This window comes from Ochotona princeps, chromosome 27 (genome assembly GCF_030435755.1).
Source record: "Ochotona princeps isolate mOchPri1 chromosome 27, mOchPri1.hap1, whole genome shotgun sequence".
NCBI classification, from domain to species: domain Eukaryota; kingdom Metazoa; phylum Chordata; class Mammalia; order Lagomorpha; family Ochotonidae; genus Ochotona; species Ochotona princeps.
Genome location: NC_080858.1, coordinates 863316 through 884617, shown reverse-complemented (window position 1 = coordinate 884617; position 21302 = coordinate 863316). Strand labels below are relative to the sequence as shown.

At 46.9% G+C, this 21302-nt stretch overlaps 1 protein-coding gene and 1 pseudogene across 1 annotated transcript in view; both read right to left on the bottom strand.

Moving 5' to 3' along the window:
* Positions 1 to 994: 994 nt before the first annotated feature.
* Positions 995 to 7720, bottom strand: LOC131478081 (splicing regulator ARVCF-like; annotated as a pseudogene).
* A 2645-nt stretch (positions 7721 to 10365) lies between these two features.
* LOC131478080 (transcription factor RFX3-like) overlaps positions 10366 to 21302 on the bottom strand; it is a 94231-nt gene continuing 83294 nt past the window's right edge. Inside the window, 6 exon segments of the mRNA XM_058655667.1 lie at positions 10366 to 10380; positions 11258 to 11407; positions 15004 to 15101; positions 19082 to 19236; positions 19680 to 19731; positions 20643 to 20706. Of these exon segments, the coding sequence (XP_058511650.1) occupies positions 10366 to 10380; positions 11258 to 11407; positions 15004 to 15101; positions 19082 to 19236; positions 19680 to 19731; positions 20643 to 20706 (534 nt within the window).

Below are 21302 nucleotides of genomic sequence, written 5' to 3'. Positions count from 1 at the left end.
GGGTGGGTGAGTGGGCAGGCTGGAGCGCAGCAGGGTTAAGAGGCAGAACACAGCAGTTAGGTTAGTGGGGGGAGTTTGGGGGATGGGCCTGAGGATGTGTCCGCTACCACAGTGCCAAGGGAGGATCCAAGCTGGTCGGAGCTGGCGGGTGCACTGGTCTGTGCGTGAAGCCAGGAGAACTGGCAGGGGGCAGGTGGTGGGCCTCGCCTAGCACACACATGCAGAGCCCAGACCCTACTCTCCTTCCCAGCAAGGGTGGACAGCTCAACTGTGCTCCCTGGCCCCCAGTGGCCCAGGGCTCAGGACTTCAGGACTGCAACTGGATGCTTTTGAGGAGGGGAGGGTGCTCCCACCCCCTTCCCTGGCAGCCAATCACTACTTACTTTCAATGACTTCTTTTTGGAGGCTGACCCCATTGGGTCAGTACCCCAGGCCCTGTGTTCCCTGTGGTACAAGTGGTGTAGCAGCCGTCTGGGGACAGCAGAGGAGAGGACTAAGGAGTGGCACTGTAGGAGCATGCCAGCACCTGCTGTTGACACTCCCACCGACCCCTAAATGGGGTAGGGCTGTGACTGGACATCGATCGTCCAGCCAGCAGGCCTTCCCAGCATCAGCTTAGGGCCTCCCATCTGCCTGCCCTCCTTTCCACGACCCATCCCACCTGCCCACCCTTCTTCCCACAAGCCACACAGCACCTGCACTCACCCAGTGGGCCAAATGTGTCCAGAGGAATCACTTACCAGCTACCTGCCTTCTCGCTGTCTGCAAGGGTGAGAGCAGGCGTGAGCTGTGGTCTGCCAAGACGGGATGGACATCCTTTGCTGCCCACTTCTTGGCACCCCTGCCTGGCCTCTGCCCATCAGCAATGCACCACCCCCACCCCTGCAGTGGCGCTTAAGCAGGTGGCATGTGACCAAGAATCCCCAGCGAGCAGGGATCCAGGCCCCCAGCCACGCAGGGTACTTCTTCTCTACCACCTCACCACCGGTCAGCCTCACGCAGCCAGGCCTTTGACCACCAATGGCAGTGTGCTGTCATCGAAGCCCCTGGGGCTCTGTGCTCCCTTAGGCACCTTGTTGGCTGCTGCTGTAGGACTGAGAAAGCACAGGGTAGAGGCAATCTCCGGGGTGAGCTTGCATCACCTTCTCCTCCAGCTTGGACTTGAGATGGCAGAGGGGAGGGCAGCCCGCACTTGGAAGGGCGCTTTGGTCCAGCCGTCCTTCTGCAGGGCCCCATGCAGCTCGTTTTAGCTCCACAAGGTCTGCAGCAGGTGCGATGCCTCCTTCGCCTCCCCAATGATTGGCTGTGGTGGTCCTGGGGTGGGGTCAGTAACCACTAGCCACGCCTCCCTCACCAGACCCCGCCCCAAATCCCATCCACCTGCTAACCTGCCCAGAGCCCTGCCCACCTGCCAGCTAGCCCTGTCTATGTCGCGCACCTGCTAGCGCAGAGGGCACACAGCGAGCCTGCAGGAGCCATCGCCAATTGTCCAGGCTGTCGGACACAATCTCGTGGATGGTGCTGAACACGGCCAACACCGTGTCTTCCTCCAGGCGTGCTCCAGGGTGCGGGACAGCTTGCGCATTCAGCACCTTTCGCACCATCTCTGCCATGGCATAGCTCCCTAGGCAGGCATGAGGCAAAGACAGGTGTTAGGACACGCCTCTGCCCTGCAGCTACAGGAAAAATGGCGTCCCTGTGGCACGGAGGTGGGTGAGGGCCGGCACCAGGAGGGCCCCAGGACATCATGCTGCCAGGAGAGCTCCAGAACCACCCATCTTCCACTGCTCCCCCTCCCCTGCGCATCCCGGCCTGCCTGGCTCCTCTCTCACCAATGAGATCTTTGTTGCGCAGGTCCAGCGAGAGGATCCGCAGTGCAATGGCCATGATCTGCAACACCTTGTTCGTCTCAGACTGCAGCAGCTCCACCAGCACCTGGAGCCTGCGCTCTTTGCTCACCATGGCACAGATGTAGAGGGCCCACTGGGGCGATTTGGGGATGGGATGCTTAGTGCAGACTAGCTCCCTGACTCTAGCTGTCCCCACCAGCTGGGCTGTGCTGTAGTCCCCAGGCCAGCAGTTCAAGGGCCACTCCTTCCTCCTGCTATTGCCCAGCAGTGGGGTCCCGAGCCTGTGCAGTGCCCAGGGCAGGCCTCCCAACTCACCATCCAATTGCCGGTGCTGAGGTTCTGCAGGACTCCGGTGGCTGCCTCCAGGGTATTGAAATTTCAGCTCTCCATGAGGAGGGAAAGGTTGAACCATAGAACCACACCACCTCAGGCTGGGACAGCAGCTCAAAGTCTGGGCATGCACAGAGCACCTGCTGTTCACAGTCACTCCAGGGCCTCGTCCTTCACCCATCAACCCATGCCCTGTTGGGCACTCTAGTGGACAGGGAGAGTCAGGGATGCATGTGGAACAGGGAATGTTTATTATCAACGGAATCACTTGTTTTGGCCACCCCCAGGGACAAAGCGCTCCTATTTCACAGAGGGACAAACAGGCTCCAGTCAGGAGGTCACGGTTTGGGTAAAGTTATTCCTTCTTTTGATTCTCCTTACTGAAGAACTGGGCAACAAGCTTGCCAACTCAGGAGGCGGGGTCTCACCAGCCACAGCTGCTAACAACAGGACCCACTATCCTTCCATCCCTAAAGAATTGAGAGTGCAGTGCAAGTAGGGACTCCACCCACTACCTAGCCAGAACTGAACAACCAGGGCCACGCCCCTAGCAACAGGGCCCGCCTTCCAGGTTCCTCCACAGCTGGCACTCCACATGGTGCACACGCAGAGCTTCCAAGGCGGCCCTCCACACCTGCCTGTCCTGTCTCAGGAAGCTGTCTTCCTCTCTACCTGTGATGTACCCCTTTCCCCTAGACTCCCTGTTTCCCCCAATGATTGGGGTCGCTTGGCCACCTCCACCCACTGGGAAGCCTCTCAGGCAGGCAGGATCTGAGTAGACAGCACACAGCCACAGGAACTCAACAGGTGGGGGATGCACCCACGCCCGCGCCCCACCCCCAGGGCCCCCAGCCCATCTGCATTCCTGGGTCTGGCCACACCGCACCCCCAAGTTTCCAACCCAGGTGTCTGTCCTTCAGCCCCACCTCTCACCTGCTGTCTGCTGCCCTCTAGGACTTATCTTCCCAGCAACCCCCAATCAACTGACCCATGACATTGATCCTGACTCTGCATATGTCCCCAAGGACCTCTCAGGAACCTCACATCTGTGATCGCCTATAGAGCTGGGGCCCACTGCAGCAGCACTGGCTTTGTTGCAGCACTGGCTCACCTTTGGTGGCTTCTGTCTGCTTGGGCAGGTCCAGCGTGTCAAAGTTCTGGTCTGTCTCACCATCATTCTTCCCTAGAAGAGAAGGATGGCTAGAGGTGAGGTGGACCCTGGGCTGGGGTTGGGGTGGGGTGGGCAGAAGCATGCCAGGATGGGTCTCTCCTGCCCAGAGACCCCAGAGAGCACTCCCCATCTGGAGGCAGGCACTGCTTACAGCCATCTGGTGCCACGCGGACAGGTGGACCAGAGGACAAGGCAGTGGTAGCCATGAGGAGGCCTAGGGCCTGTGGCGCCCGCATCACATGCTGAGAGGCACGTCATGTGACTCCTTAGGGTTCCTGGGCAGCTGCATGTGGGCAGGACGGCAATGGGTACAGACAGAAAAACTGCCAGGAGTACAACTTGGTGAGCAAGCGGAATGCTCCCTCCTAGCAGGCACCCAGCCCTCCACCTCCAGGCACCCAAGCCACAGCTCCTAACTCCCCCAGAAGGGAGCAAAGCTTAATTTAGATAGGCACAGGGCCTCCTGGGGGAGCCATCAGACATCTCTGGGGCCCTGCATGTGCCCCCTCTCGGCACTGCCCCAGCCTTCCTTATGTATTGGAGTCTGAGGTTGCAGGAGTAGCCCCTTGGGCTGGCCTCTCACCAAGCTGCTGGGTGGGGGAATGCATTCCTGCTCCTGTGTGTGTGTGTGTGTGTCTGTCTGTCTCCAAGCAGTTGGCATGGAGACAGCAGCCAGGGTGATGGGCCTGAGAATTGGGGACGGGGACTGAGTGGCTTTCCTGGGTACTCACTGCCCTGTGGTTGTCAAGGCAGTGATAGTGTGAGCCCTCTAGCCTGGCTGAGGGCAGGGACCATGCAGACACACAGATGTCACTTACCTTGATGGAACCAGTCTTCTGGGTGGCCACAGGAAGCACAGGAGGAGAGCAGCCTCAGTGGAGGTATCCTTCCAGTGTCCCCTATGTCTCCACCGCACACCCTGGGGTCAGGGTGGCGGGGAGCAAGACTGAACACCCCAGGGAAAGCTAGGGCTCAGAGGTGCAAACAGGCTCTGCAGCAGTAGCTGCTGCCTGGGGGGTGGTGGCCAGAAGGCAGGGCAGGAAGACAGGACATGTCCAGGGGTACTCTGCCAGGTGACAGGCCTGCTGCACCTTCCCCAGAGGTGAGCACAGGTAGGGCCCATCGCAGGCTCTCCTTCCTGCCCTCTTCCTCTGCCCTTCCTTGCCCCCACCCCCTCCATACCTGTGGCCTACACTGCATAGGGGCAGGGCTGGAACTCACACCCTGGCTTCCCCCATAGGCCGTTTGCCCCCTTCCTGGCTCCGGGTTAAGAGTCCTCCAGCCTCTTGAGTTGCCTGCTGTCTGGGCTCTCTGGAGTTGCCTGCCGTCTGGGAAAGGGGAGGGATGGGGCTATAACCAGGCAGGACCCTATCTCATGCACTCACCTTTGGCCTTCTTTCCACCGAAGAAAGAAGCATCATCCCGCCTCCGTTGCTGGAAGCCCGCAGCGGTGCTGTCTGGTACCTGTCAGCTCCAGGCACCTCCTTGTGCACATGGTGCGACAGGTTCCACAGGATGCACACGTAGTTCTCTACTGACTGTGAGGGTTCAAGAGAGGGGAGGTGAGCGTGAGGCGGGACCTCAGGGCTTGGGAACACTCACCCTCCTAGCCAGTGTGCCCCCAGCCTGCCTGGGAAGCCTGGGAATGGGGAGCAGATCCAGATGAGTGAGACTTGGCAGGGAGGGGCTATGGCCATTTCTGTGGGGGCATATTCAGAACACTGCAGACCCACACAGCCATTCTTCTCTACATTGTCCTGGACAGATTCAGTTCCAGCTCCTGCACCAGCTGGCTCCTAGACCTTCAGCAGGAGGTTTTGAGACCACCCCCACTCTGTCCCACCCACCTTGTTATCTGTGTCCCTCCTGCCCACCGCCAATTGAAGGGCATGCAGGAGGGCATCCACTAGCCCCCAGCACTGCCAGAGACTCCAACACGTTTTGGTGCTGTCTTAGCCCACATTCCTGGGGGCCCAATGGAGTGGAGGACACTGGTGAGTCCCCAGCCTCCACCAAGGGGCTTTCTCCAGCCTCATCCCCGCCCCAGCCCTGGCTTGCTTGGAGGGCTTGTGTTCCTCTCCAAAATGGACTTTGCCACAGCCTAGCACCTCCCCCAGGGAGATGGCAGCTTCTGGGGTAAATTGGAAGGGCCAGAGGTGGGCCAAGAAATTCCTGACAACACTGAGTACTCCCCACACATAGCCTGGAAGGACAGCAGGCATCTAGGGTGGTGGGCAGGGTGTGGGTTGGCACTGCCCACACATCAAGCAGCCAATGTGTTCTTGAAGACGGTTGTCCACTCAGCGTCCCTTGGCTTGGAGTCCTTGTTGGGTTCATGCTGCCAGCCTGAATGACCTCGTGAGTGAGGGTCTGCAGGCCATGGTGGATGATGATCATCTTCAGGGGCTCGTATGATGACAGGTTCCAGAGGGTGCCTGCGGGTGCCACAGATGGCAGGCTGTGTGCCGACCCAAGTCCCCCCCCTTCCTGGGAGCCCCCCTGCCACTCAGAACCTGCCACCTTCCTTGTGCCCAGGTTGGCATCAGGAAGACTGTGAGAGGCATTGGAGGCCCTCCTGACCCAGGCCAGAGAGACAAGGGGCACTGAGCAGCAGCTTCCAGCTTGGGGGTGAGGAACGGTAGGAGCACTGGGTGCAGTGGGGCAGGGAGGTGGTAAGGCAGATGCTCCCTGCTGTCTTCTGGCCCCAAGGCCTTGTAGAGATGGTCTTGTGATGCCACTGGGGCAGGGTAGGAAGGAGGCCTGCAGTGCCCTGCTGTGACTGGGGCACCTGTCTTACCCTGCCACCTGACTAAGCTGTCCTAGCAGCCCGCACTCCTGGCCACCAGGGTGTTCACCACTGCCTCCCCACTCCCAGGCTAAACCACTACTCTTTCCACTCTCTTCCTAGGGAAATGTGGGGTTGGGGTCACACAGGTGTGGCCAGGTGCCACTTGCCAGTGACAAGCTATGGGACCTCATTGTCCTGGGTGGCCCACAGCAGGCGCACCAAGGCTGGTATGCTACTACAATCCCGGATGGCAGCATTGTTGCCAGCTTCCCAGCCACAGGAGAGGCTGCAGGTAGGCAGCAGCGTTGGCCTTCATGGGCTCCACGGGATGCTGCAGCATGGCCAGCACCTCAGGCAGCTTCAGGTCCCACCAGCGTGGCTCCTTGCGGTGCTGTCTACTGAGGGCAAGCATTGTGCCACCTGGTCCAGGCTGCTGAATCTGCCCCGCTTGGGCTGGGCCAGGGGTGTGGTCGCTGCAGGGAACGGGACCCACTCCTCTAGCTGCAGCTCACCACCTGTGCCATCCTTTGCCATGTCCGCGTAGGTCCTGTGCAGGTGGGCAGGTCCCCATGAACCTGCTGATACCTACTCCTGGGGACCAGGTGCTCTCTGATGGAGCAGGGCTGGGCCAGGGGCAACTGTACCCTGGCTCCTAGTACAAAAGCCAGTCTGGGTAAGAACCAATCAGGACAGAACTGGAGTTAAATCCGCCTGTCACTCACTCACTCCTATAGTGCCTCCTGGATCCCTTCCCCTTCCTGCAACACCCCCATCTCTGACTGGCACCAGGATGCAGTGGAGCTGGGGGGAGGGAAGTAGGTGATCCTACCTAGATAAGGCTTTCCCAAGAGGAACACCCGTTGAGGGTACTGAGGCTCTCAGGGGATCCCTGTGGGTTGCAGCCACTTTCCAGAAAGCTAAGAAGGGTAAGAGGGCTTGGAGGAGGGGGATCAGGTGACTGGCACTGGGGCCTGCTCTGCAGGTGTAGAAACTTGGGCTCCACAGATGAGAGGAGAGGAGAAGAAGGCCCAGGGTCCTTGGGTTCCAGGAAGAGGAATCCCAGTGCCTGTAGGAACCCCAGAGTCTTTCACTGGCTACAAAGCCATCAGGTGGCTGCTCAGTCTAACCCACACCCTCCTGTGTGCCTGCATTTAGGAGAGCCAAAGTCAGATCATATCGAAGCATGCCTAACCAACTCGACATGAGCAGTTTCACTGGGGGAGCAGAACGCGGACTTCCTGGAGGAGGTGGCAGTGATTGCTGGTGGTCATGATGGGTAGGATAGGATCAGGGTGTTCACCTGGCACACAGCCCGCACCCGCACTCAGGCCTCCTCCTAGGGGCTGTGCCATAGTCGGGGTCCAGCTCTGGGCCACCCTCATCATCATTGGCCAGGCTGTGTGTGTCTTCCTCCAGGCTGTAGGGCTCTACCTAGAAATACTCAGGCAGGGAGCGGCCCCTGGGCCGTTGTGGGGGCCTAGGAGTGGGTTATCTGGGTCATATGGCAGGTTTATTTGCAATTCTCTAAGCACTCTCCATACTGATTTCCATAGTGGTTGCACTCGTCTACACTCTCGCCATCAGTGAAGGAGGGTACATTCTCCCCACATTCACACCAGCAGGTGTTATTCATAGAGTTCTGAATGTACGCTAAACTCACTGAAGTTATCTGGAATCTCAATGTAGTTTTCCTTTTAAACTTTTTTTTAATTTTAATTTTAATTTTTGAAATTTTCATACAATTCTGTGTAGTCTGGGATTCTCCTCCCCACAATATGCAACTCCCGATCCATTTTTCCCATATTGTCACGACAGTACATTTCTTCATAAGGAGTTACAGTTCCATCAGTCTGCTATTTAAGTGTTTTCATTTCTATCTCTTTCTTTTTTTGAAAAAAAGATTTATTTCTTTTGTTACAAAGTCAGATATACACAGAGGAGGAGAGACAGAGGGGAAGATCCTCCGTCAGATGATTCACTCCCCAAGTGAGCACAATGGCTGGTGCTGTGCCAATCTGAAGCCAGGAGCCAGGAACTTTCTGCAGGTCTCCTGCATGGGTGCAGGGTCCCAAAGCCTTGAGCCGTCCTCGACTGCTTTCCCAGGCCACAAGCAGGGAGCTGGATGGGAAGTGGAGCTTCCGGGATTAGAACCAGTGCCAATATGGGATCCGGCACAATCAAGGCGAGGACTTAAGCCGCTAGGCCATGCCACCAGGTCCCATTTGTATCTCTCTAGAGGCTAGGGAGCCTGACCATCTTTTTATATGTCTGTTATTCATTTGAATCTGTTCTTTTGAAAAAATGTCTGTTCATCTCCTTCACCCATTTCTTCACTGGGTTGTTTGTTTTACTGTTCCTGGGTTTCTAAAGCTCTTTGTAAAATCTGGATTTTAGTCCCCTACCAGTTGTGTAGTGTGCAAATATTTTCTCTAATTCCATTGGTTGCTTCTTTTCTGCCATCAGAGAACCAGGTTTTTAATCTAAGTCTTGATCAACCAAATGGATGTCATGCAATTAATCTGGTCTAGGCAGACCTTAGTTTTCTTACGTTTAACTTTAGACAAGTTTCTGGTAACAAGAGTGTTTGAACCATTGAGCAATTCAATCAAATAAATCTCAGATCGCCATCCACATCTCTTCCTTTGACTCTATCTCTTCAAGGGTCATTTCAACTTGGAGGCATTTCCAATGCAAAACATCCCAATCCCAGTTCCTTTGATTTCCCCAGGGAAATCCATGGTTCCTGCTATACCTCAGTTGTTGAGATCCACTAGCTTTGTTTCTTTTTGTCCAATTAATCATAAATTCTTCTAGCTGTTACCATCTAAACATCAATTTGCATAGTGTAAGAACATGCAAATGTAATTATAGGAACAAAGCCTGAAAACACAAGTAAAAATAAAAAACAAGATACATGTTGATGTATATAACCTCGAAGCTTTCACATTCACATAAAACATATGCATTCATTAATTCAAAGTGCTTTTAAAAGGACATGGAAAATGATTATTATGAAAAATGTGCATCTATTGGAAAACTTTCTTGCAGCAAAGTAAATTGACAGTTTAATTTCATTTCTGATCAAACTTTGTGAAGTACCTTTATATGTAATACATGCAACATTATGCTCTTTATAAATCTATTTATATTTATACTATACTAGCTTACACATGTATGTGTTTAAAATAGTTATCCTTATCCATAAAGAAATACTTAAAAGAGGATAATAATATATGAAACTATATATTCAGCTCAGAGATGAATTACTGTTTCTCATGGAGGCAGATGTGGAGCTACCCTAATTTTCAGGGAATGGATTTGTTTCATTACATTAATGTATTATTATTTGTATCAATAAGTTTATACAGTTAAGATATCTGTTGGTTACTCCGTTTTATTATTATGAATAAAGCTGGAGTTAGTAATCTTGCAACTTTATCTCTGCTTATTGTCACACTTATTTAAAAGAACGGTTAAGATCTTGAATTTATGCTGTCTAATGACTACAAGTTTTTTTACAGCAATGTAAGGGCCGTCCCTGAGGAGAGCCAGGGAACATTTTTCAAGCATCAAGAAAGCATCGGGAGTTAGTGTTTAGTGTTTTTATTAACATCTAAGTATCCTTTTAATTACATAAAAAATGCTATCTTCACCCTTTTTAGGAGTACAGCGCACTTTGCTGTACAGCAGATCTCTGGAAGTTCTTCAGATTACCAGACTGGATCTCTGTACCATAGTGGGGAGGTCACCCTGGCTTGTGCATGGATAAAAGGAAGGAAAATCTTACAGGTACCTGTGCCAGAATTTCATTTCATTTCTTTCCAGAAATTCAAACTCATTATTTATTTGGGAATTAGATTTTGTCAGGAAAAGTTATTAATCTAAACCATTACTCAAAGAAATGAACCCCTGACACATTTTTTCTGGCTTTCAAATGCTGTTATACTTTCCCCATCCCCCCCCCCTTTTTTGGATAACTCACCCTGTTTGTCAGTATGACTCTTATGTACATCATTCTTTAAGAAGTTGGTGTTAGAGAGCTAGACCAAACATGCTAACCATGGAGTGTACTATATTTTTTTAATTGAAAAACTCAAGAATGATCATTTAAAAACGTTCTTAACTCATAAAAAGGTTAAAACCAAAATGACAAGTCTTCAGAAACTTCCAAATACAAGTGCCTTTTAAACACCTAGATAAGTATGCACAACAGTTGGGCTGTCAGCTCAGACCACCCAAACCTATTTAGTCAACAATGCAGAAGAAAAACAACACTTTTATGTGATTAGAGAATGAGGTTATTAGAATGTTACAATTAAAGAGACCAGAAAGCCAACGAGAGTACAAAAGAAAAATTCTCTTAAATATATGAGGAAAAGATTATAATTAGGAAAAAATGAAATAGTGAATAGATTGATAGCTATCTTGAAAGCAACTTTTTCAAACTTTTAAACTCTTCGAGTACTATACAATATTGAAACTTACATGTAATTTCACTATTTTAAGCTACACTTTGCTTATTCTAAGAATATCAACCTTATATTTGTCTTTCTTTCTATGATTAATTCTGTAGGACAGCCACCATTTCCAAACTAATAGGATATTACTATATCCTATTATTATAACATTTTATATATTATACACAATATTCTACTATTAATATCTTATTAAGGGCCGGGCCCAATGGTCTAGTGGCTAAAGTCCTTGCCTTGAACGTGTCAGGATCACATAAGGGCGCTGGTTCTAATCCTGGCTATTTCACTTTCCATCCAGCTCCCTGCTTGTGGCCTGGGAAAGCAGTCGAGGATGGCCCAAAGCCTTGGGATCCTTTACCCACGTGGGAGACCCAGAAGAGCTCCTAGTTCCTGTCTTCGGAGCCAGGAGTTTAATAGAGTTCCTTGTAGTTATGAAACTTGCTCAAGTAACCACTGGTAGGAGACGTAATTTTTTTTGCCCCATTTCACTGATGAGATGATTGTCACCACTTGCGAATTACTGGTCTTGGCCAGGTAAGATTCCTCATCACCTTACAAGACCAGACACCTTGGCAGTCTACCTACAAGGCAGAGGTGCGGAGCAGTCCCCATTGGGGAGAGAAGCCGTGTGAATGCAGAGTACCTGGAGGTTGGCGAAGTCTACCCGGTTGAGGTCGTTGAGCATCTGGTTGATCTGGGAGGTGTTCTGAAGCAGGGTGCGAGCTGCCTGGGCCAGGTGGTTGAGAGACGTGTACCTGCGCAGAGTCTGGGCAAAGGCGCTTACAGCGGCAACCTGTGAGGATACCCAATGCAGCCGCTGTGTTGGTGGGGATTTTGTTTTTCCTTCCAGTACAAGAAATGACCATTATCTTTACATCTTTTCTCCCTTGCCGAATTTTAAATGCTTCCCTTTGACACTTACTTGAAATTTCACTTGGTTAGAGTTTACTTGTAAATTACAGCACTTAAGTTTCTTAAACCAAGTATTATTTTTCCTGTGAGTGGGTTGAGGTCAAGATTAAAACAAACACCCACATTCTTTGACATTTGAGAGCAGCCTTAATTAAACCAATCTTGCAAGGAGCTACTCATCCGTAGCTAGAAATGATTTTGTCCAGGGAAGTAGAAAAAATATTGGTTTTCATTTTTTCACCTTTTTTAGTATAATAAATTAGAAAGTAGGCAAATAAAAACATTTCCTTTTTAAAAATAAATATGGAAAATTAAAGTATACAGACATGCCTTTTTAATTGGATTAAAAAAAACACTTTTCAGACCAATATCATTCAAATTCATTCTTAATTGCTTTTTATTGAATAGAAACCTGGGTGATTCTGAGATAAAATGAGAGCGGATAACCTTTATAAGCAAATATACTGGTAATAAACCTATCAGAGGAGCAGCTAGACATACTCTTTGAAAATTAATTGGAAATTGTTAAAGAGGTTATTCAGGAAATCTCGAGCTGCCCCTGAAAAGCCGCTTGTCATTCTTCCCCATCCAGCTGTGCCTCAGTGACTCTAAAGGATTAAATGATATGGTCCTCTTTTGCTCTCTCGCTAAGACCAGAGAGAGGCAGCAGTCAGAGATAGGAGGGAAGGAGAAGAATGGGCAGAGTCTCTCTCAGAACCTCTGCCCTCCCTTTCTAGACAGGGGGAAAAAAGAAGGAAGTTTTTAAAGGCGAGGTTTTTACCTCTTCACTTTTCAAGTGGTCAGGTGTAATTTCAACTGTTAGCCTGAGGTGCTTTACCTGGGCACCTCTGGAGATCACCTCTTCTTAAAACCTCTTGTAATTGGCCCCACCCACCCACCACTGCCTTGGATGCAATCCTGGTTTCCTGCTGTGACCCTGAAATAACCATTTTATGGTAGAAGACATTAAGGAAAGTAAGAAGGAAAGTGAAAGACTAGATAAACACCTGCTCTTAGGATTTCATGGATATGCGTTATGTGCAGAGTGAATTCAATGATTCTAACATTTTAAAAAGGTGAAAAACCTAGCCATATTTACAGGAGTGTATGGAGCCACAATGCATTGAGTTACCATGCATATATATTTACCAAGCAATTGGACAATCCTTTGGTTGGGTGGCAGTGGGTAGTAATGGCACAGGATGCATATTCCTGACAGTGAGACCAAACCCCACAGGTAAAGGCAGGACCCAGTGTATCACCTGTCTCCTTTTGCCCAAGGTGTCCTTGCCCATCTTTCATCTAACAGAATTCAATGAACTAAGACAGAGGCACAGCTGGTCCAATAAGGCTGCAAACACTGGACTCCAAAAGTCATTTCTTTCTCTAACACAAAATACCCTGCTGGCCAGCACTGTCCAGATGGATTCTTTTTTTTTTTTTTTTTAAAGGGGAATTCTAGATCCAGGGAGGGAAGTTCCAGGTCTGGACCAGCAGGTTATCAACACTTACATGGAACATCCTCTCCCCACACCATACCCATGGAGGCCCACCTGGCCATCCTAAATTTCCTGAAGTGTAAGGTATCACCAATCAGCTGAACACAAACACGAGCTGAAAACACAGTTCTCGGGTCCAATTTCAAACTTTTAAGAATCTTTATATTAACTCCTTAGAGAACTAGGGACTGAGGAATAGCTGCCAGGCCACATACTCTATGCTTTGCAATAAATAAAAATTATTTCTACCACCCCAATGTTGGTGATGGGCTTTCTGTGCATTGAGTGAGCAGACCCATGTTGGGAGATTCTACAGCAACACTCTGAACTAGCCTGGGTGGTTTGTTCTGCAATAATCATGAGATGTGGAGGTTGACACTGTGGCTCAACAGTCTAATCCTTCACCTTCAGGTGCTGGCATCCTACACAGGTGCCAGTTCATGTCCCTGTTGCTCCACTTCTAATCATCCCTGCTTGTGACCTGGGAAGGCAGTAGTGGATGGCCCAAAGCCTTGGGACCCTGCACCCATGTGGGTGACCCCACAGAAGATCCTCCTGCCAGGCCTGCTTCAGATCACCTCAGCTCTGGCCATTGCAGCCACTTGGGCAGTGAACCAGCAGATAAGAACGATTTCTCTCTTTTTGTCTCTCCTTCTCTCTGTAAATCTGTGTTATACATTTTAAAATGAATAAATCTTTCAAAGAGAATAGTGAGATGTTTTAGGACTCAAGGAAACTATTAAGGGAAGCTCACAGGCCCTTAGAAGTGTCTGGGCCTTTTCTTTCCATTTTTGTGGTTTCTGTTCATCAAAGGCATGCTGTTTGCCAGGCACTGGGCTAAGTGCCTCACATACGTTACCTTGTTTAGTTCTCAAAAACATCCCATTACAAACACATTCTGTGTTAAAGAGGTTAAGTAGCTGCTCAAGTTGGCATGGAAACCCCATCAGAGGAGAAGGGTGGGAAACTGAGTGTTCCGATCCCTGGGGTCACAGACGCTGCAATGCTGTTGCTTCTGTCTCGAGAAACTGCCTTTGCTGATGGAGTGCTGAGCTGAAAACAGCCGCCTACTGCTAATTGCAGGAGAGGAAAACATCTTCTCCCTTCGTGCACCTACCGAATCAACTCTGGTGGTCACAGAGATGGACAATGTGGTTTTTGTTTTGTTTTGTTTTGTTTTGTTTTTTACTGCTACTCTAGTCACTTTGAGGACATTGGGGTGGGAACGGCTTTTGCTGTTGGACGTGTTGTGGTGACTATGATTTTGCAAGTTAGAAAGGATTCCTCTCTCACAAGCAGTAACACTTACTGTGTGTGTCCACGTTAATGTAATATTCTACAACTGCCCTGCCAAAGGGAATTTTATGCAGAGATGAAACTGTTCCACCTCTCTGCTGCCCAATACAGTATTCAATGGACAAATAAAACAGCCTAGCAGTTGAAGCGTTGCTAGTGTAACCAAGCAGCCTAAATTTCCACCTCACTCAATTTTAATTTAAAATTCAAATTAACTTGTCTAAATATACTGACAGCATGGTCTAAAGCAACAAGCTAAGATGGCCAGATCAGTGAAACACTGCCTTTACTAATAAGAGTATTTACTGCAAACTTTACAGCAATGTAGACAAAACGAGGCCTTGCTTGTTCACAGAGAGGCTTGCCAGCTGCAAGAACTTCCGGCTATCTACTTTACAGCAGACTGAACCACCAGGTAGCTCATGAGAGGTGGACAGTGGGTATGGCACTGATAAACAGCTATGAATTTGATTTTTAGTCCCCAAATTAAAACAAAACTTATCATCAGTCCAATTTCGCAATAAAATAACCTGGCATTAATGACAGGGGACCACATGGAAATAAGTGGCCCTATTTCCAGGAAAATAACCCACATCTCTCATGTATATCGAACAATTAGAATTCCTTCCTTGAGGAAATGCTTTCCTAGACATGAAGGAAAAGACAAAGAGATCAAGTGCACCTTGGTTTGTATCATTCTCTGGGGAATGTTGTTCATGGCATTAGAAAGCCAACCTTCAAGGCTTTTCTCAAAATTTCGAATGGCTTGGGTCAAGGCACCTAAATGTGAAAGAATAAAAGCAGAAGAAAAAAAGATAACAAAGAATATTAATCTATACTAGAATAAGGGAAAACACACATCCACAGCATTCAATATTATTCAGTCCTCATCAACAAAACTACAACATTATTCCTAACATTTTATATAATTTTCTTTTCTGGAAGCCATTTTTTCCCAGATACTTATGCCATGTTTTAGGAAATGAAAACATTCAAACTTTGTGTTTTTTTTTTTCTTTACAGCAACATATACCAGTTGTGAATATTTTCTAGCACAAAATACTCCTTTCTTTAGCTTTTTGCTCAAAGCTAAAAGTATTTCCTTTATAAGTTCTTCTGTGGGATTGTTTTTCAAATCAAACCTTTAAATCCATTTTCTTATGTCTGGTTAAAAAGAAAACAAACACAATGTCTTCTGCTTCTCTGCATCTGTTTTGAGTAGAGCCTATGAGCTAGCTAGCTGAAAAGTGAGGCCATTGTTGCAATTATTTGACTTGAAAAGTTTAGATAGCTTTTGTCCAGTTCACCTGGCAGGTAGAGATAAGAGACCAGTGTGAGGAAATCTTTGCCATGGAGGTCGATATTTTAAAATATATTCCTAACAGACTCCATTCCAAACTCTCTTGCATATGGTAAAAACTTGAGCTAATGATGGGTACCCATAATAGGATATTTTACGGTAGACATAAAGTGATTCCAAGTATCTTGAGTTGTCAGAAGCGGTTATTACCATTTTACATGAAGGGATCTTGTTACTGAGGTTGTTGGAAGCAATTCATCCCACAGGATTTAACTTCCTCTGCTTCGAAGGCTCTGTACTATAAGGAGCAGTTTTAGGTATTTAATCAGTGTTGAAGTATCCATAACCGAAAATTAACCTTTGTATGTTGCTTATAATGTGCTATCAAAATGCAGTCTAGAATAAGAAACCAAGAATTTATATTTTTGGCCAAGGTGCCCCATAACACTAATGCTAATGATGGTATGCTTTTCATTGTTTTTTCTTTTTGGTATTCATTTCGGTACAAAAATATGTCTGACTTGCTTCTCTATCACTTTGTAAAAGGTGTTTGAAAGAATTTAGCGTATCAATTTATTTGCAAAAGACAAAAATTTACTATTTCATTAACAAAAACAGCTCATATTTAAAAAAAGATTTATTGCATTGGTCAGATGACAGCAAAGACTGAAATGATCTAAATGTTGAACAGGAAAAATATCCACAACGTAAGACTCTTAAACAGGAGAACTATCTATTAGAAAACCTTGAATCAGAAATGTCTTAAGAACTAATGTTGAAATCTCCAGTTTCCTATGTTAGCCAAAAAGGTAAAAGAACGAAAAAGATCTTTGTATTCATTATGTACTAGGACCATGGAGAGCAGGCATGAATGGAAATGAAAAAGAGTAAAAAAAAATTAACCCATTTTGAAACTTGATAACATTATGTCCCAGTTTCAACTTAGGCAACCTGCATATTACATTTTTCCTAAGCTAACACAGAATAATTGCTGCATATGACAAAAAGTTAGAACCTATGCATAATCCTTAAAGAAAAAATGAACCTTGTTTTAGAGAAACTTGACAAATTATAAAATAAAAGTTTTCTACAAACTAAGCAACTATTACTCTTTTTTCTAGTAAATGCTATTCTAGGTTATCTTTATTTTTTTTTTTTACTGAAAAAAGAAATTCCATCTGGACAGAAAATGGTAGAGGGAAGTACTAGGTAGTCAGGAAAACACAATTTTTCAAAATACAATTAAGTTTGTTTCTTTGATAAGGATTCATGAGATCAAAATTGCACAGACTGACAAATTATACACGCTCATACATGGCTGGCCTGGAATTTCATCTGTATTCTAAAACTGGCTTGTTAAAACCTGCTCAAGATTGACATTAAAAATGTATGCAATCAGAAGTCTGCTGTCTAAACTATATATTGAGCTTGATTTTGTTAGGCCTCACTGTAGACTGGCAATTAAATTTCTGGATGTCCTTGGCTGGGTGGGAATGGTGAGGCATTTTGGCAATTTCCCAGAAATAAAACTGGTTGTTTGCTGAATGCAGAGACAAATTACTTGACAGAATAAACTGGCTTTCAAACTAAAACTTACAAAAGAACGAAGGTCAAGTGTGCTATGTATTTAAAACTACAGAGTTTAAAGTCAAGAAAAACTGATACACGATTTACATTCGGGAACTGCCACGTTCCCAGGTTAAAGTCTGCTGATGCTAGAGTAGAGGTAAAATCAGAACTCTTTAATTAATTACGGATGCTGCTGATCTGCCTCCAAACAGGAAACACTGCCTGGCATCCGTTCTTCCATCTCATGAGAGAAACTGCACAGTGGTGCTGAGATGTCACAGGCTAATGAGCTACCATATGGAACATCCCACATCTCTGGAGGTTATCACTCCAAGCACAGAGAGCAGGAGCAAAACAATGAATATTGGATTTAGGAACTTACAACTATGGCAACACTGCTTCGAAACAACCTTCAGTCAGAAACCTTGGCGCACACAAAGTGCAAGGCATCAGTAAGGTACATAACTGTTAGACAAGGCCAGCTGGACACTTGTTCACTTATTCTTACCTGGTGTGTGTGTGTGTGTGTGTGTGTTCACTGATATTACATGGAAAGAATCTAAGCATCCGTTTCAAGGCAGTGTGGAATATAAGAAAGAATTTTTCATTTGAGGATGTCTACTGTAATTTGCAAAAGAAGAATTGCACATTCCCCTTTTGCGAAATCTCTACTTATATTTTTTTAGAATAAGTTGATGCAACTCATTTCCATACACGGTTGCCAATTTCACAAGCCAAAAGATGGAAGTTATTTTGTTAATATCAGCATTCAGTGGGAAATGTACCAGGCAGATATATGTGTAAAACAGTATCAACTGTTTCTCACAGTATCTGTAAGTAGCATTTATATTGATACTTACAGTAAATAGCTTTGTTTGCTGCAAGGGAGTTCAAAAAGCACCATCACTTACAAAAAGCTAATCTAACCTATAGAGGTAATTCCCATTTGCTTCATGGTGGGAATGCAATGCTAGCATTGTAACAAAGGTTTTTCTCTTAGAATGCTAGTTAATTGTTACTATGAATGGAAACTGCATCTCTAGTCCTTAAAATGATGTAGGTGACAAAGCAAATTCTTTTGTAAAAGGTATTCAACTTCACTGGAAACCAAGATAAAATCATTTCAAATCAAAAGATCAATAGTGACTACATAAGAGGCAAACCTGGCAATTAGATTTCAGTCATTTGGGTTTTTTATTTGCTTGTTTTTTGTTTTTTTTTTTTTTTAAAGATTTTATTATTATTGGAAAGCCGGATATACAGAGAGGAGGAGAGACAGAGAGGAAGATCTCCCATCTGCTGTTTCACTCCCCAAGTGAGCCACAACGGGCCAGTGCGCGCCGATCCAAAGCCGGGAACCAGGAACCTCTTCCTGGTCTCCCACGCGGGTGCAGGGTCCCAAAGCTTTGGGCCGTCCTCGACTGCTTTCCCAGGCCACGGGCAGGGAGCTGGATGGGAAGTGGAGCTGCCGGGATTAGAACCGGCGCCCATATGGGATCCCGGGGCTTTCAAGGCGAGGACTTTAGCCGCTAGGCCACGCCGCCGGGCCCTTTTGTTTGTTTTTTGAAAGGGTTTGTGTTCTTGGAAGAGTAATTTCTTCATGATTGACTGGCCCAGGAGAAGTATTACAACTGGTTTATTGGGGCAACCAATCTACAATGTGGCCTTTTCTTTTTATCAACAGGAAAATAAAAGATTGGAAACAGATCCTTCTCCCCCTTTTACAGTTTTGCTCTAGGCTGCTTTCATGCCATAGTCTATGTTGCATGTTTTCTACTTTGCAAATCTAAATGAGACTAGAATCATTCGAGTTCGCAACGTCACTTCCCCAAACTTCCTGAGTGGAATGTGTGAGAAGAAAAGCATGCGTACTTGTCTGCATTGAACTTACTAGGAATAGGTCTAAGGACGTCGGGAATGAGGATCTCCACCACAGCCTGGTACATCCCGTGGTCACAGTTACACATCCACTTCAGGACAGACTCATGTCTGCACAGAGTGATCAGCTTTGCTTTCGGAAGTCGACTTTCTATTTCACTCAGATTGCTGGTGTGAATAAATGTAGCAAATGAATAGATGGCAAATGAGGATAGAAAAGAACATGGACTTTAAAATTAGTTTATCAAATATTACTGAGGCTATAACTCTACCACCATGGCACTGGTACCTCGACAACATATAAGTACACACATAAACATTCCCCCAGAGCTGCCTGTGAACATTCAGGTTTTCTGATGGTATGAAAGGCAGTAATTCCATGAGGATGAAATCACTCCACCGCAGTCCCCCACATCAATAAAAATGGGAGCAATATATCCACACTGAAACCTCAAGAGAGCAATTTGTGGTTTATTTCTGGAATGGCCAAAGCATCAATCTACTCAGTTTTACTTCTAAGGTTCACAACTGGTATACATATCTTTAATTGATTAGCTCAGTGGTAACTACTCAGCCATGAAAATGAATTGGAAAAGCATATTGATTCTGACCTGGATTCAGTAATGATAGTGCTGTCAGCTGGAGTTGTGGGAGAATAGCGCCTTCTTGGGTCACTATTCCCGTGGGAGGGCATGAAAACTAGGACGGGGGCTGGGATGGCTAGATAGAGAGGTACTCAACAATATCTGTGAGGGCTGGATGGTTGAGTTGGTTAGATAAAACTAAGCTTTAATACCCATTGACAAGTACCAGAGCCAAATGGGATGGGGGACAGATTGGTCTTCTGCTACACATACTAGCAAACCAGGATAGGGGGCGGTCTGGTGGGGGTTATTGTGGGTCGCCCCAACTAGGCTGCAGCTCCCACTGGTTGATGTAAGGGCCGAACCAGACTGGACTGCAACACCCATTGGTTCCAGAGCAACTCGGGACTGAAAACAGAACCAACCCAGCAATTGCAACCACCAGCTGATCAGGGTGATGGACTGTGCCGGGCCCTGTGCTTGCTAGAACACACAAGAAACTAATCTGGGAATACCTCAAAGTATCTTTGGAGATCTCCCCACTTGAACTGCTGGACTCAGAATTCTAACCAAGAAAAGACAGAAGACAGAATAGGACAATCATTCATCTCAGCTACATGTTGGCAGCGAAATATGGGACAAATGGAGATTTCATGATGGACCATATCAATCAGTGGACCACCTCATCGAGCGAAACTGGCAGCGATTCATAACTGGAGAACTATTAACTCCACTTGAGCACATATCTCAGAGCATGCCCCACATCCGGGACTTGGGGTGGGCGGGAAACCAGGTGGGGCTTCTCCCTCAATACCCCCCTTTACCTCAGATACATGATGGAAACAATATGGACATAATAGCATTGCCCACCTCCCTATCCCCCTGAACCTTTTTTTTTCTTTTTCTTGTTTTTCCTTCAACTATAGTTAACTATGTAAAGATTGTCAACAACAATACAATAAAATGGATAAAAAAAAAAAACAAAAAAACAGAATGTTTGCCACAATTTTTCTATCAGGCTAAACTGAAGATTCACAACAACGTCCAATATTGCCTACAAAGCAAAACAAGATCCACACTGCCTTACAACGGCTTACGGAGAATGAAGAGATGTCAGATGGCAAAGGTCTCCTTTGGGCATATAGGTTAACTACCTGGTGAAACACAGCTAAAACTTAATAACATCACCAGGGAATAGAGGTTCACTAGAAAAAAAATAAAAAGGAGAGAAAGTCACTCTTCAATGAAGGATTCAGCCAGTCATGGCTTCACAGCCCGTTTTCTCTTTCTTCCACTCCCAAGGCTTGCTGGCTTTCTTCTGTTTTTGTTTTTGTTTTCCCCTACCTCTACCCACAGCTCATTCTATTTATAGTCTACATGGATATTGTCACTCTTTCCATTCTCAGACCCAGAAGGGCAGAGGGCACAGATTCAAATGTTATTGGTCCTCTGGGGGACGGGTGACGGTGAGCCGTGGTGAGCATGGAAGTGATGGGTGTGGAGATGCTTATGTGTGGTAGATGAGCTGCAACTGAATTAGCTAAGACTGCTGATTATGGGCTTGCTCCTGGGAGCCCCCAGCCTGGCCAGCAGCCTGCAGAGGACTAACGCATCACAAGACACCAGAAAGAGCATGGCAGGCATCAATCT